We start from the raw sequence: 14,281 nt of genomic DNA on the forward strand, positions 1-14,281 counted from the left end.
GGTCCTTATGAAGACGGCAGCTGTTTGTCAGAAAGAAACACAAAGGAGCCTTGAGCATTTTCAAAGATATATTAAAAGGTTTATTACAACATTTTATTAACTCATCGTAAGTCACAAGTTACAGTTCACTGGCAGCACATGACCGAAGCCTGAACGGGTTACAGTACGGTATCACTACCTACAGACCTGGAACGGGTTTTCATTACCAGCCAAGTGTAAAACATGTCTACTGGTTTTCTCTAGATCTAAATTCTGAGAATTTTCTCATGCAAATGAGCTAAAATACAGCCAATCACCTGCTGGAGGAGGACAGACCCCACCCCCATCATCAGAGGATGCTGGGATGCCATGTCATCGCCCTGTGTCTCGCCGACAGTCCGGACTGAGGAATAAAGGCTGTCACACAGACTGATGAACAGTGAAAGGGTCCTTTAGAACCTGGTCACATGGTTGACAGGACTAAAAAGTCCCTAAAATGTCATTTGTGCAAAATTAACTGAACAGTCACAATGACGGCCTGAATTGTGCGTCGTCACTGACTGTAAGTCACTTCAGTAAGAGATACAGCAACGCGCGCGCGCACACACACACACACACACACACGTTTCGTTTTTCTTCAGCACTACTGCAAATGCAAGTTATGAATATTAATTTGACAGGAGAGCAGAAATTTCTCAAATGTACAGACAGCACCTGGACAGTCAGGATACATGGAATGCTGGAGGCACATGGCCATTTCATACACTGAACTGTAAATCTAAAAGCTGCCATCACTTAATGTCCAAACAATCAAATGCATCAAAATATGTAAAAAGTGAACATTGTAAATGTGCAAAACAGAAATGGAGCGACAGAGTCATGGATTCAGGGCTCGTCTCCCTCGCTCACACACACACACACACACACACACACACACACACACACACACACACACACACACACACACACACACACCAGTTAACGGTTTCAAAATATGATGCACTTTGGTTACAACATCTCATGATCAACACGCTCTTGCATCCACTCTCCTGTCGGATTCATTCACAAAATACGTTAAATAAACAAATGTGAACAAATCCAGTGGGCAAAGGGCTTCAAGTCACAAATTAGAGATGGGCAGAAACGCAAACAAAACAGTTCCCTTCAACGACACAGTCGCCCCTCTTGCACCTCATCCCTCTGTTCCATCAGCTCTGTGACGGTGGGGTTTCTGCGGGGGGCTCCACCCCCACTTTAGGGTGGGCCACCTGTGGGGTGGGTCCGGGCCCGGAGGAGGAGCCCACGCCATTCGAGGTACTCACAGAGCTGTGCTGAATAGCTTCGGCGGGAGGGCTGCTGGACGTGGACATGGCGTCCTCACCTTCATCTGCAAGAAAGACAGGGGGCGGAGCCTTAGCAGGCCATCACCTCCGGGGTCCAATCTGTCATCATTTTAAGTACCCTGGTGCTTCTCCGTTGGCCCCCCCATGCTAAGTACACGTGAGTGAGTGTGTCAGTCAAGGGGCGTCGCAGTGCTGTTTAACCCACAAACAAACATACTGACCTCAGATGGTTGCTGTAATAGTGCCCCCACACCCCCCTGAGGGATGCACCATTTAACGTGAGTAAAAGGGCTCAGTGTTTAAAACACAGAGCTCCACAGCTGCTGCAGAAAAGAAGCCTTTTGGTATCATCAGCTATCGTTTTTAACTGAACAAGAGCAAAAGAGGAGCACTCAGCGGTGAAGCACTTCAGAATGAAAACCAAAAGGAGTCCAGGAACAGTGTAAAACAGCAGTTTTCTTACAAACACAGTCAGCTACGAGATAAAACAGCGCGCTACTCACTGCGGCAGCCCGACTTCCTCAGCATGGCCGTCACAGGACAGTCCTTATGGGCGACCAGGAGCTGCTTGAGCTGCGCCACCTCAGTCCTCAGCTGCGTGACCTCACTCTGTGGGGTTGGGGGGTGGCAACAGGACACGAGCAACTGCAGACAGGTAGTGGGACACCTCGCAGTCGATGGGATGCGGCGCAGAGCGGCCCACCTGCTCGCCCACCATACCTGCAGCAGACTGTTCAGAGAGTCCAGGTCCTCGGCCTTCTTCTCCAGCGCCTGCACCCACACCTTCCTCTTCTGGCGGCACCGTGACGCCGCTGCTCTGTTGCGCTCCAGGAACTTGCGCCGCTTCTCATCGGGGTCCTCATTGGTGGCGCGGCGTCGGCGCCCCCCCGTTGAGGGGGTGCGCCTAGCAGGAGGTGGGGGGGAAGCCTGGAGGAGGCAAGGGAGCAAACACTCACAGCAGATGTGTGCGTGTATGAATGCGCGCACACACACGTGAGCGCTCGCACACTTACTGCTGTCTCCGTGGTGGACGTGGCAGGCTGCTGAAGGGACTCCACACACAGCTCCTCGGGGGGTGCAGGAGACGGGGCGTCAACAGGCTCTCTGCTGGTCACCTGGAGGCAGGACAACAGTCTTCTGTGTGTGTGAGAGAGAGCGAGAGAGAGAGGCCCCTCTGTGCCAAACCCCTACTGCCATGCGCACACAGCCACCCCCAGAGCCACACAGCGAAGCCTGTTAAAGCTGCTCCTGGTTCAGTTCCGGTGCTGAACGCAGCTGAGCAGAGCAGCCAAATGACTCAACGTGATGCAGAGCAACACTTCACACAAGCATGTAACATGAGCAGAGCCACGCTGGACAGAGCCTGTCTCTGTAAGGACCATGCTCTCTGGGAGACAAACACAGGACAAACTCACTGAGACGCACTCAACGCTGAGCACAAACATGGTTCTGTGCGGCACTGGTTCTCCAAAAATGAGACGCAGGAGATGAACAACACAATTTACCATTTTAGCTTCTGACTGGACAGACTGGGGGGAGGCGGGGCCTGGTACCCCTGGGAGACTGGGCACTACTGCAACAGGCCCGGCGAGCTGGGGGGGGACAGACGACAGTGTGAGCTGGAGGCCGCCGCTGACCCAGCGATGGTGGAAGACGGTGTGTACTCACAGGAAGGGCGGTGGGAATGTGCACGGCTGGGTTGGCGATGGACGTCGAGAGTGCGACCGGCATCGTCTGACCGTTGGGCAGCTGAAGGAGGAGCGGGAAGGAGCTGGACACAGGGCTAGAGGGACAAGAAAGGGGTGCGAACCTCACAATGCAGGGCAGAGGACGGACGGACTGTCCCGTCCACAATGATCCACAGCGACAAAAACAAACACGGAGAAGGAGAAGGAGCAGGGTAGCCGGTACTCACACGATGGTCCTGCTCGGCGACGGGACCGGGGTAATAACAGAGTTAGCAGCAGGCGATGCAGGAGCGTTAGTGTCTGAGCTCGCAAGCAGTACGCCGGGGATGTGCAGAGAGACGGGGCGCAGGGCTGGCGGCTGTGGCGGCGCTACGGGGCCCTCCTGAGGACACGCACAGGCTCAGCTGCATTTGCCTCAGTCACACAGAGCAGCAGGTTGACAGCTTGCACCGACAACCAGCACACGGGCTCCTAGTTTCACCAACGATCATGACAGAAATTTTCATTTAAAAAAACCCTTTTTTTCTTTTTTTTCCCCTAATATTTCCTCCACTCATGTGTTCACCCTCGGGGCCAATAGACGGCGGTAAAGTGCACCCACATGAAATGCGAGAGCACCTCAGTTCGCTCCTGCCTCCTCCTATTCCAAAGTACCGGAGATCAGTCATACGGCGAAAAACGTTGCATATGCTTATGGAATGAATCGGTCAAGAAGTGGCACTGAAAACTGGCACGGGAACTTTTGGAGATGTTTTTATTTAGTCATCTAAAATTTGTTTTAACTGAGAAAGGAGCATAAAAACATTAAGCTGCACAAAGAACTTTTATTCATAAGACCAACATCCAAAATCTGTACAGTAACTGAAAAATCAAGGTTCACTTCTATTACTAACCAATCGATTGTGACTTAGTAGTAAAGGCGAGTTTCGAGTTACAAACCGGATGAATTATGAACCGATTTGTAGGTTGTAAGTGGAGGAGCCAGAGTTGGGTTTTGCACCCTGCAGTATTCATGCTGTGTTGGAGCTGGACAGCAGCGTACAGGACATTAGTGCAGCCGTATGGGGTGACACCACTTAGTCAGAAGCAAAGGAGAGAAAACACAAAACACACAGACAAGGGATGAGTGTTTAGTTCCAGCACTGAATAGAACTGACAAAAACCTTTCCAAACCCACTTGGAAACAGCATTCTTCAAACAGCGTGTGCACGGTTATCACGCACATTCTGAATGCTCCAGCTGAAGTGCTGAGTGTGTCATGAGTGTGAGGGAAACGTATGAGGTGGCGTGTGTTTTCGCAACACTTCTACAGGAAGGGATCAAAGCCCCACGTTGTGCTGTAAAAAGTTACAATACACTTAGTCCTGTTAACCAGTCGTAATTTGTTCCAGAAAACCAACATAACTGAAAAATGGATAAGGAAATGACTCATTCCATTACCTCTTATGGGGAGTCAAGTTCTCCCTAAAATCATCCTAAAGAATGCCACGGGAGAGAAGACACTGGACACTGAACGTCCTATACAACCCTCTAAAAGAGACAAAGGACCCCAGGGTTACGGCTAATGGTCTGCAGGCATCGCTTGTATTTGTGTTCATGTGTCAAACACTAAACAAGAGGGGTGTTTATGGGGGGGGGTCACAACAGAGAAAACCACTGCCCTCCAAAAAAGTCTGCTAAAGACCACCTGGGTGCTCCGCAGAATTAATGGAACAATGTTCTGTTGACAGATAAGACAAAACTTTTTGATAACTGCACCCGGCGTTATTTCTGGAGAAAACAAAACACTGCACACCACCACCAACTCCTCAGCCCAGCTCTGAAGCCTGGTGGAGGGAGTGTAATGATGTGGGGCTGCTTTACTGCCTCAGAGCCTGAGGGATCACTGAAGGACCAACAGATTCCAAGTTATTACATGAAATTCTACAGCAGAATGTCAGAGCATCTGTTTATCATCAAAACCTCAAAAGAAGTTTGGTCATAAAACACAAGAGAGATTCAAAACAAGGGAGTAAATGAAAACAGTGACTCAGAAGAAAATTCTCAATTTCTGAATAGACAAGTCACAGTACTCATCTCAATCCCATTGACATGTTGCAGTGTGATCTGAAACAGGCTGTTCTCTCTCTCTCTCTCTCTCACACACACACACACACACACACACACACACACACACACACACACAGAGGCCGAAGCCGCTTGTCCCGAGCGGAGTCACGGGGAGCCGAAACCTAAGCGGCAACGCAAGGGGACACACCCAGGATGGGACACCAGTCCGTCACAAGGCACCCCAAGCGGGACTCGAACCCCAGCCCCACCTGAGAGCAGGCACAGGCCAAAGCCACCATGCCACCGCACCCCCCAGCTTGTTCAAATCATCCCAAAAATATTCACAAACTGAAATACTGTTGCATAGAGGAATGGTCCAGAATACCTCCTAACTGCTGCACAGGTGTGATCAGCAACTAGAGGAAGCATCCGATTGAGGAATTTGCCAAAGAAAACAGATTAAACTAGTTACTATACTTTTTCTGTCAATTACCTTGATTGTTTAATAAATTTGTTCAATAAATATATGAAGATGTGTGTGTTTTGGTGTTTGGTTTTTATGAATAATTATGACTTACATAAAAATCAGATCACATTTCAGAAGCCATTCACACAAAAATCCATGATTCCAAAGGTTCATAAACTTCTTACACAACTGTGTGCCACACTTAAATAACTATAAAATTTAAGCACAATACTGCAACAGTGGATACAAACACATGAGCATGCAAATGAGACTGTATATTTACATTTATTCATTTCTCCAAAGCGACGTACATCTCATGGAAAATACGTGTTCATTACATTAGCAGGAAGAAACACTTAGATACAGACGTGTGATCTATAGTAGTCAGTTTGTTACTTTCCACCATATGAAACAATGTTCATCATACGAGTAGTTGACTAAAACTCAGAATAAATTATTCCCGATTACCTTAGTACAATTTTTTTTTTTTGGAGATACACAAACATTTACTTACATTACAGGAGTAGCGGCTGTGTACAGGCTTATCCGGCTTATAATATTTATTCATCATCATAAAGTTCTGGTGCATGAACATTTACCCCTTAAATGAGCTTAAGAGATCAAAGATTGCTAGACTGCAACTGAGAGTGTGGGTACACAGTTCCCACAATGCAGTGCAGCTCGCAGCATTTGCCACAGCTGCTCGGCAGTTTTCAAATGCGGTCACAGTTTATCGTGTTGGACTGAATATTTCGGGTGAGGAATAGATGTGTCAGAGCAGATACATGAAAATCCAGACCAGCTGACATAAGTGGCTTCAAAATTCTCACAGTGGATGCATTTGGAAAAACTGGATATTGGGAGACGGACCTAATAAGGGGAGGGGTGCGTCTGGTCACGTGAATCACACGGCTGGATCGTACTCGGGAGCGGAACCACATGCGGCAAGGAGGTCCAGGAAGTCCAAGCGAGCGCTCATGCCATACCTGGTCGTTGCCAGTGGTCGACTCCGGGTGGGGGATGGGGCTGACGCGCAGCGACTCGGCCGTTGACGACTCTTCCGTTTTACTCCTCGCGACAGGAGTTGCCAGCGGGGACAGGTCTAACGGCAGCTACACACGTGGGGTGGACACAGGACGCACACGGGCCGTGAGCGCCCCGGCGCCGCACCTCCTCCGGCACCGCCGCTCACGGGCCGCGCGGCCCTTACCTTCCTCGAGTCCTCGTCGGCGCCCTTCCGGAAGTCGTGCTCGAAGGGGCTCGCCAGCTCGTGGAAGAGGCCCACCTCCTCGCAGTTCTTCAGGAAGCGAGTGGGGGTTGGCGTTTGATCTGGGGGACGTCACACGGTCGTCACACGCCCCGCTGTTCGAATGCGCTCGGCCCGCCCTCGTCAGCCCCCCGAGCAAACACGTACCGGCCACGACGACGCTGTCGCTGCGCGCCGGACCGAACTTGAGCGTCATCTCGTGCTTGTGCCTGTGGACGGCCAGGTGGTCCTCGTTGGTGAACCGCTGCTCACACAGCAAACGCCTTTAGGGTCACGGCGGCGGCGCGCGGCCAAAGGACGGGCAAGATGGCGGCGAGCGAAGAACAAGAAGGAGCGTCGCCGACCGCCTCGACTCACCTGACCGCAGCCGGGGGCCGTGCAGAGGAACGGCTTCTCGTCGCCCATGGTCCCCGCGTCCGACCGCCGGCTTCCCTAGGGCACACACACACACACACACACACACACACACACACACACACACAAAACACGACACGACAAGCGAACGCTGTTGAGCGTCGGCTTAGTAACTGGTTTGCCAGGGCACGAACGGTACGACCGGACCGGACCGGACCGGACGCCAGACCGCGGTCGCGATCCCGAACGGAACCGTGGCAAAGGAAGCACGCACACCTGACCGCATTAAGTAAGTAAAACGGGGTGAAGAAAGTGGATCTGCACCATCATCATCACGTCAGTCAGTCAGTGTGCAGCTCAGTCACACACAGTAAGTCACTACTAGCTCGTAGCTGCTAGAATCTAGATCATCATCATGAGGCTGCAATCGTGGTTGTTTGGTCAACTAAATAAGTTACCAGCTGGTAGCTGTGTAGCTAGATGCCCTGGCCGACTGTCACTGCGAGGTCAACTCAACTAGCTAGTAGCTGTGGGGGTGTGTAGCTATTTGACTGAGTGGTTAACGAACTCGGCTGCGCTACATCACGATTGACTGGATTGACTGACTAGTAGTAGTAGCTGCGCGGCTAACGGTAGCTGCTAACGCTACGCTCTCGTCTCGACGTCGCGCCGCAGTTACTCGTCCCTCATCTTCTTCATGATCTTCTTCTTCTTTTTCTCCGAGCGCCACCACAACTGCATCTCCGCGACGTGACGCGAGTGAGAAACCCGCCGCGCCGCGCCGTTTTACTCCGTTTTACGCCGCCCGGCCTGACTCTCACACCCACCTCTCTCTCCGCGAGCGCGCGCGCGCACACACACACACGGTCGTCGAGTCGGTCGCGCGGCTGGCACGCACGTCCCGCGAGCCTCCTCGAGCTGCTCGCGTTCCTCAAAGCGTCGCACGCGGGCGTCGTCGTCGTCGTCGTCGTCGCGCCGAAGGAGACATGATTTTTCGTGAGAAAATGACCGGTAAGGAGCGCGGGGAAGCCGAACGACGGCGTCCGCGCATGCGCACGCAGCCGGGGTCGTGTCACACGGAGCGACAGCGCAGAGCCGCGATCGTCGTCTTCGCTGAGGGAGGGAGGAGTGGCACAGCTGTGCGACGCGCGCGCGCACACACACACACACACTCTCACAGAGAGCCCCGCGCGTGGTGTGTCTCGCTTGAGACGGAAACGAGAGGCGAGGGGGATCTGCTGCCGCCCAAAGTCAAAGAGACGGTCTGAAAAACACAGCTCTTGAAAACGTGAGGAACTCAACTTCCCAGTAAGTTACTAAAGCCGCTCTTCTTTCAGGTACCGCCCCCCCCGGACCACACTTTTACCACAAGTCCTTTCCGGTCAATTTCCTCAGCAAAAGTGTCTGTCTGTCTCTGTCAGCGGACAGCGCCGTTTCGCTACCATTTACACTGTGGCACCAGCAGGGGGAACAGCGATTAGAGGCGCTGCCTTGCACTACTGCAGCAAGTTGAAGTGCGTTTACAGCAACACCCTTACTTACCCCGAATCGGCTGCAGCAAAAAGGGTAAATGGGTGTGAGTGACAGTGAGTTTGGAGAAATGCATCTGCTGCGTGAAGAGACGTACGTGTATTTGTTCCGGTGTCTGTCGCTGCCGTATTGCACGTGTGCTGCTGGAGTGTCGTATCGTGAGTAACGAGTAAAGGATGAGTAACGTTCAGCTATCTGAACTACCTATCAACTATCCAAATTCCTCACCTGGAACCATCTCCTCGATGGATATTAGTCTGGATTTAAAGTCAGTCGCTCCACGGAGATGGCGCTCCCGGCGGTGTCCGATGCTCTCCGAGCCACTGGAGCCGCCTCCCTCTCTTCGGTCCTCGTCCTCCTTGACCCGTCCGTAGCGTTCGCCGCCGCCGTGGTGACGTCCCGTCTGGATACTGCAACTCTCTCCTGTGTGGCCTTCCTGCTACTGCCATCAAACCTCTACAGCTGATACAGAATACCACGGTACAAGTTATGCTTGACTTGTCGAAGCGTTCGCACAAATCTCCTCTACTCATTTCTCTGCACTGGCTTCCTATAGCTGCCTAGATCAAATTCAAGACCCTGGTTATTGTCTACAAAAGCATCAATAGAACTGCTCCCATATATCTACAAGACTTTGATCAACTGTTATACCCCGACCAGATTTCTACGCTCTTCTACATCTGCCCCCTTGGTGGTCCCGCTCACAAAAGGTCATCATCCATCAGTGTTACAAAGGCATTAAAAAGGGGGGGGACCTCTGATTACTGCCACATCTTCCATAAGTGAGTTCGATCACAAATTGATTAGAAACAAGTAGGGGGTGGGACTTAAACATGTATCACGAAAGGTGTGCCGTCTGGCCAACAAACAAGGGTGAACTCATATAGTCATATTCAAGCAAACTGCATTGAAAGGTAAGGACAACACAAGCGCCACTGCTGTCCATTCATTGCCACATCCTGAAGAGTTTCTAGCCCTTTACTCCGTGAGTCTTTGGGACTCCATCCTGGAAGTCATAAGCTACCTCCTTTTCCAAAGTTCTTTGTGTAATTTTTCATTCCGCGTAGCTACGTCGAAGGTAAAGCACGGAGGTTCTCGGTTCTGGCTCCGATGTGGTACGGCCTCCCCCTCACTCAGAACTGCTGAATCTCTGTCCACATTTAAAAAGGGTCTTAAAACTCACCTTCTCCAGACTCACTTTGCTCACGATCTCTTAAATTCACGTAAGGTGTACATGTTCATGCATCATAACTTCAAGATGATGCCTGGATAAACCTTTTACGGTTACTCCTGTAACGTACATAAATGTTTCTCAAAAAAAAAATACTAGGAAGGTGATTAAGACTCGGATAAAATTTTATACAGCTACTGCTGTGATGTACCTTGGTTCATACGGTGGAAAGAAACTACTTTTGAATCACACGTCTGCATCTAAGTGTCTCTGCTAATGTAATGAACGTATTGTATTTTGAGATGTACATCACTTCGGAGAAAAGCATCTGCTAAATGAATACATGTAAAATGTAAATGTAAGCTTGTGTTACAACTTCAGAGAACTCAACGTGCAGCAAGTTACATAAGACAACCAGTCAACCAAGCCAAAACATCCCAGGTTGTTTAAGTTCTACAGCAAGCGTAAAATGTAAACCTAAGTGTATGTGACCCGCAGCGAGACCCATTTGAAATGCGGCCCGGGTGCCTGGTACCACCATCGCTGTTTTCCGGCTCCAGCAGCTCAACACCAAGGAAACGCACCGGCACACCACTTCAGCAGTCAAATACATGTATTTTAATCATGTCCCATTAATACATGTGTTCTGACAAGCTTCAAGAAAACATTAGAAATGTACACGATGCCAAGAGAGTGGTTTTGGTAGCTGACAATCACTGCACACATTTCACATGGCAAACAAGATGAGGAACGCGACCATGAGGCAGAAGAGACCCATGGCTTCGGAGAGCGTGAAACCCAGGAGGGCGTAGGAGAAGAGCTGCTGCTTCAGGGAAGGGTTCCTGCAGGAGGCGGCAAAGGAAAAATGGTCAGTGGGGGTCGGTGGGGTCATGCAGCAGAGCGCAGCAGAGCACAGTTGAAATTCAGCAGGGCACAGCTTACATCAGTAGTTTTTGTGTTGACACCTAGCTAAAATAACCTAGAGCTTCTACCCTTTTATAGAGCAGGGTAATTTTTACACTCTCCATTCCAGGAGAGTGCTTTATCCAACCTTGCGCACAAAGCGGACACCTTCAGTCCATGTTGCTACCTTTCAAGTTATGAACCTGCTCCTGTACCTGGCATATCCAATGATCAGGCTTCCAAAAACAGCTCCGATTCCAGCCCCAGATCCAGCCACACCCACTGTGGCAGCTCCAGCACCAATGAACTTGGCAGCGGTGTCAACGTCTCTGGTGGCAGCGCTGGTCTGGAAGGTCCTTAGAGCTGCCTGGGAGAAGTGGCCATGAGGCACCAGGGCAGTGGTTCCCTGGGACACGAAGGGACGCCATCAGCTCAGAAGAAACATTAAAATCCACTACTCTGGTACATTTTCCAGTTTGTTTTTAACTGAACTCATCACATATTTTATTAAGTTTCTCTCTGTAATAGTGCAAATTCAGTGAAGAACCAAAATGCACAATCAGGAGAGTGGGACTGCCACAGTTCAACTCATTTCCAGGGTTTACAGCTTAAGTCAAGTATATATACACCTGAGACATTCATAGAACCTAAGCAGTAAAACAATCGTGGAAAATCTGCATCGTGACTCTTCTAGTGATTGTGTGCATGATGGCAGACATACGGATGGGGTGAAGAGGAGCTTGTGGGCACAACAATTTTTTTTTTTTTTGTCTTCCCCTAAAATTGAAACTATATTTATATTGCTTCAAACTACTGAAACGGGCTGTTTTTTACTATAGGTTTATCTGAAGTTTTTACCGAACATATCCTGTGAGTCAATCATGGGACATGTACATTATGTAGCTTTTATTGATTATGATTTTTACGTAGCCTCTATTATTTCTAGCAAAAGTGACTTTAGATTTACAAGCAAATCCAATTAGACTTATGGCCCAAAGTATGTTTGTAAGAAGAGCCACTGTACAGAACAGGAAATTATGTACAGTGCTTGTACAGCTACTGTATACGAAGTGTGACAGCCCTTCGCACCTCGGGTCGCGACAGCACTGACACACAAGAGTGGCCTGTAGAGAGCTCGGGAGCCAGTGTGGACCTGCAACACACACAGCGCGTGCGTGCGCGCGCGCACACACAGGATATCTGCTTTAAGCTCTTGCTCCAAGTCTTCTGATACAAGATTAACCATGCCCAACATTTAGTGCACAAAAAAAATTTACAAATTAAGTTTGCTGAAACGTACATCACTTTGGCGAAAAGCATCTGCCAAATGAATACATGTATATGTAAGTTTATAATTTAATATTAATTTAGGGCGAGAGAAGAACAGACAGACTTCTATTTGAAATCCATTGATCTGGAAGTCATTTATTAATCCATCTGCTCACAAGCACCAGGTACACTTTTACTTACATTTAGTGACGCTTCTCTTCAAAGTCACTTTCAATATTAAGCTACTTTACACTTGTTTAACCCCTTCATACACTTGGGTAATTTTTACTGGAGCTATTTCGGGGGAGTAAGTACCTTGCTCAGAGGTGAGAGTGCTCACTGGAACCTGCAACCTTTGGGTTCCGAAGCGAAGGCAGCAGCTCCAGCCGCTACTAGTCTACGCTACCAGCTTTTATTTACTTTCTTTGACTCATCATCATTGATTGATCATTCCTCCAACTCGCAGCGCAAACTCCTTGCATGATGATCATGATGATGGGATCGAGGCCTCTTTCCACAGCTGGGCGTAACAGAGCCTGCTGTGGCTGCAGCGCGAGACGGCGGGGCCACCCCGCCCACCACCCCTGTGACTGAGCCCCGAACCCCTGAACCCCTTACCGGCACGGCTCGCTTCACACTGCTGGAACCGGCTGCCGCTCATGAGGACACACGACACGTGACGTGACGGACGGAGGGAGGGAATACTCGCGAGCGCAAAGTTAAAAGAAACGTTCCAGGGACGGAACGTTCGAGACGTTCGCAACGCTCACCACGTCCACCACGGACGGGCTCCACACGAACTTGGTTGGCGCAGGCAGGCGAACATCTCGGCCCCGCTTCTTCGTGTCGTGCGCGCGTTCCGCCTGCCTGGTGGAAAGAAGAGCCACGCGTGGTTCGTTATGTCGTCGTCAGGGAGGGACATGATGATGATGATGATGATGATTCTCATTCAACTTGAACTTGAAGACTTGTCAAGACGAGAACGAAGAAGAAAGAAAAAAGCACATGTCGTGTTGCTCAAGAGCAACGCTACGACTCGTCAGCAGAATTCGAGAACGTACAAAAAAAGCACGAAAGTGAAGAAAGACAAAACGAGCCTCGAAAAGAAGCCCGAGGTGTAAAGCCGTCACCTCCTCTTCCACTTACCGGCGACAAAGTGCAGCGCATGCGCAGACTCTATTCGTGCAGAAGCCCGGATGACGAATGTGCGATTGGGCTCGAAAAGCTACTGAGCATGCGCGCACTGTATTGCTCTGAAAGGCGGGAAAAGGCTGTGTAGCTTGTTTTTTCTTTCTCCTCTGCAGTAAAATAAACAATTGAAGGACCTGCAATACAAAAACACTGAGAGAGAACAACCAAACCTAACGAGGGGGAGAATATAAATGAGTACATACAAATAAACTACAAGTTACTGCAATGACCTTGTATATAGCACATCAAAGCCTTGAAAATACTACAGTAATTTACTGTATTAACGGCCTTCTTATTAGTAGACTCTTTAATAGTCTTTCTGCACTGTTCAGATTCTTTAAGAAACTCCACGAAATTTTTTAAAAAGTAACTCCTTATAGAGACATCTCTCCATAGCTTTTTGGTGCAGTAGCCGACAGAGCAGAAAAGCTGAGCTACGGTGTCTGGGCGCACCTCTTGCATCTGCATCCTTGGATTTTTTTTGCAAAATTGCTTCACAGGATACATCTTGTGTGTAATCTTGAAGAGATGTCCTTAATCTTGTTGCTTGGAAAGCATTTGCGAGGCAGGCAAACCTTTTCCCACAGGACACTGTTCACAAAGTCCAAGAAGCAGTGAAATAAGGTAAAACAGCAGTGAGACATCATTGCGAAACGGAGAGCAAACGGCTCTGTTATTGTTTCTGAAGGACTGAAAAACCGATTTCTCCACACGGAGTCTCCCTCCGCTGGATGCACTATAGGTACAACAGCAGGGTCGGAGAACCACGAGAAAGAGTCGGAGTCGTTCATTTGTCATTTGCACAGCTACACTGAGTATCCTGGGCATTGAAATGCTTGTGACGAGGCTCGTGTTAGACGTGAACAGACATGAACAAACACATATTTGAATAAACACATATTTAGACAAGGATGTGCTGATAATAAGTAAGGCAGTACAAAAGGGCAAGTACAGTAAATAGCGTACTCACACACTTTCTGAAACCGCTTGTCCCATGCAGGGTCGCGGGGAGCCAGAGCCTAACCCAGCAACACAGGGCGTAAGGGTGGACGGGGAGGGGACGCACCCAGG

At 49.6% G+C, this 14,281-nt stretch overlaps 2 protein-coding genes across 9 annotated transcripts; both read right to left on the reverse strand.

The window, feature by feature from the left end:
- Positions 1 to 55: 55 nt before the first annotated feature.
- LOC108928057 (cyclic AMP-dependent transcription factor ATF-2-like) lies at positions 56 to 8,193 on the reverse strand. Of its 5 annotated transcripts, none has more exons than XM_029256621.1 (11): positions 7,974 to 8,193; positions 7,150 to 7,224; positions 6,940 to 7,036; positions 6,736 to 6,854; positions 6,512 to 6,637; positions 3,238 to 3,392; positions 2,991 to 3,105; positions 2,828 to 2,914; positions 2,336 to 2,437; positions 1,826 to 2,249; positions 56 to 1,366 (listed from the first exon to the last, which is right to left on the reverse strand). In XM_029256621.1, the coding sequence occupies exons 2-11, from the start codon at positions 7,195 to 7,197 to the stop codon at positions 1,188 to 1,190; spliced, it is 1,452 nt and encodes a 483-aa protein (XP_029112454.1). In that variant the 5' UTR covers positions 7,198 to 7,224; positions 7,974 to 8,193; the 3' UTR covers positions 56 to 1,187. The 5 variants fall into 5 exon arrangements, with proteins under 5 accessions (XP_029112454.1, XP_029112456.1, XP_029112455.1 ...); XM_029256623.1 differs by lacking the exon at positions 7,974 to 8,193 and having other exon boundaries at positions 1,826 to 1,931; positions 2,043 to 2,249; positions 7,150 to 7,282; XM_029256622.1 differs by lacking the exon at positions 7,974 to 8,193 and having other exon boundaries at positions 6,940 to 7,001; positions 7,150 to 7,276.
- Positions 8,194 to 10,444: 2,251 nt separating this feature from the next.
- On the reverse strand, positions 10,445 to 14,231 carry LOC108929474 (ATP synthase F(0) complex subunit C1, mitochondrial-like). Of its 4 annotated transcripts, XM_018744052.2 has the most exons (6): positions 14,181 to 14,210; positions 13,664 to 13,801; positions 13,166 to 13,380; positions 12,790 to 12,886; positions 10,966 to 11,156; positions 10,449 to 10,689 (listed from the first exon to the last, which is right to left on the reverse strand). In XM_018744052.2, the coding sequence occupies exons 2-6, from the start codon at positions 13,715 to 13,717 to the stop codon at positions 10,575 to 10,577; spliced, it is 672 nt and encodes a 223-aa protein (XP_018599568.2). In that variant the 5' UTR covers positions 13,718 to 13,801; positions 14,181 to 14,210; the 3' UTR covers positions 10,449 to 10,574. The 4 variants fall into 4 exon arrangements, with proteins under 4 accessions (XP_018599562.2, XP_018599552.2, XP_018599568.2 ...); XM_018744046.2 differs by having other exon boundaries at positions 10,445 to 10,689; positions 13,166 to 13,317; positions 13,664 to 14,231; XM_018744036.2 differs by having other exon boundaries at positions 10,446 to 10,689; positions 13,166 to 13,344; positions 13,664 to 14,231.
- Between the last annotated feature and the right edge of the window lie 50 nt (positions 14,232 to 14,281).

The sequence above is a fragment of the Scleropages formosus genome, chromosome 12 (assembly GCF_900964775.1).
Source record: "Scleropages formosus chromosome 12, fSclFor1.1, whole genome shotgun sequence".
In the NCBI taxonomy this organism is placed as follows: domain Eukaryota; kingdom Metazoa; phylum Chordata; class Actinopteri; order Osteoglossiformes; family Osteoglossidae; genus Scleropages; species Scleropages formosus.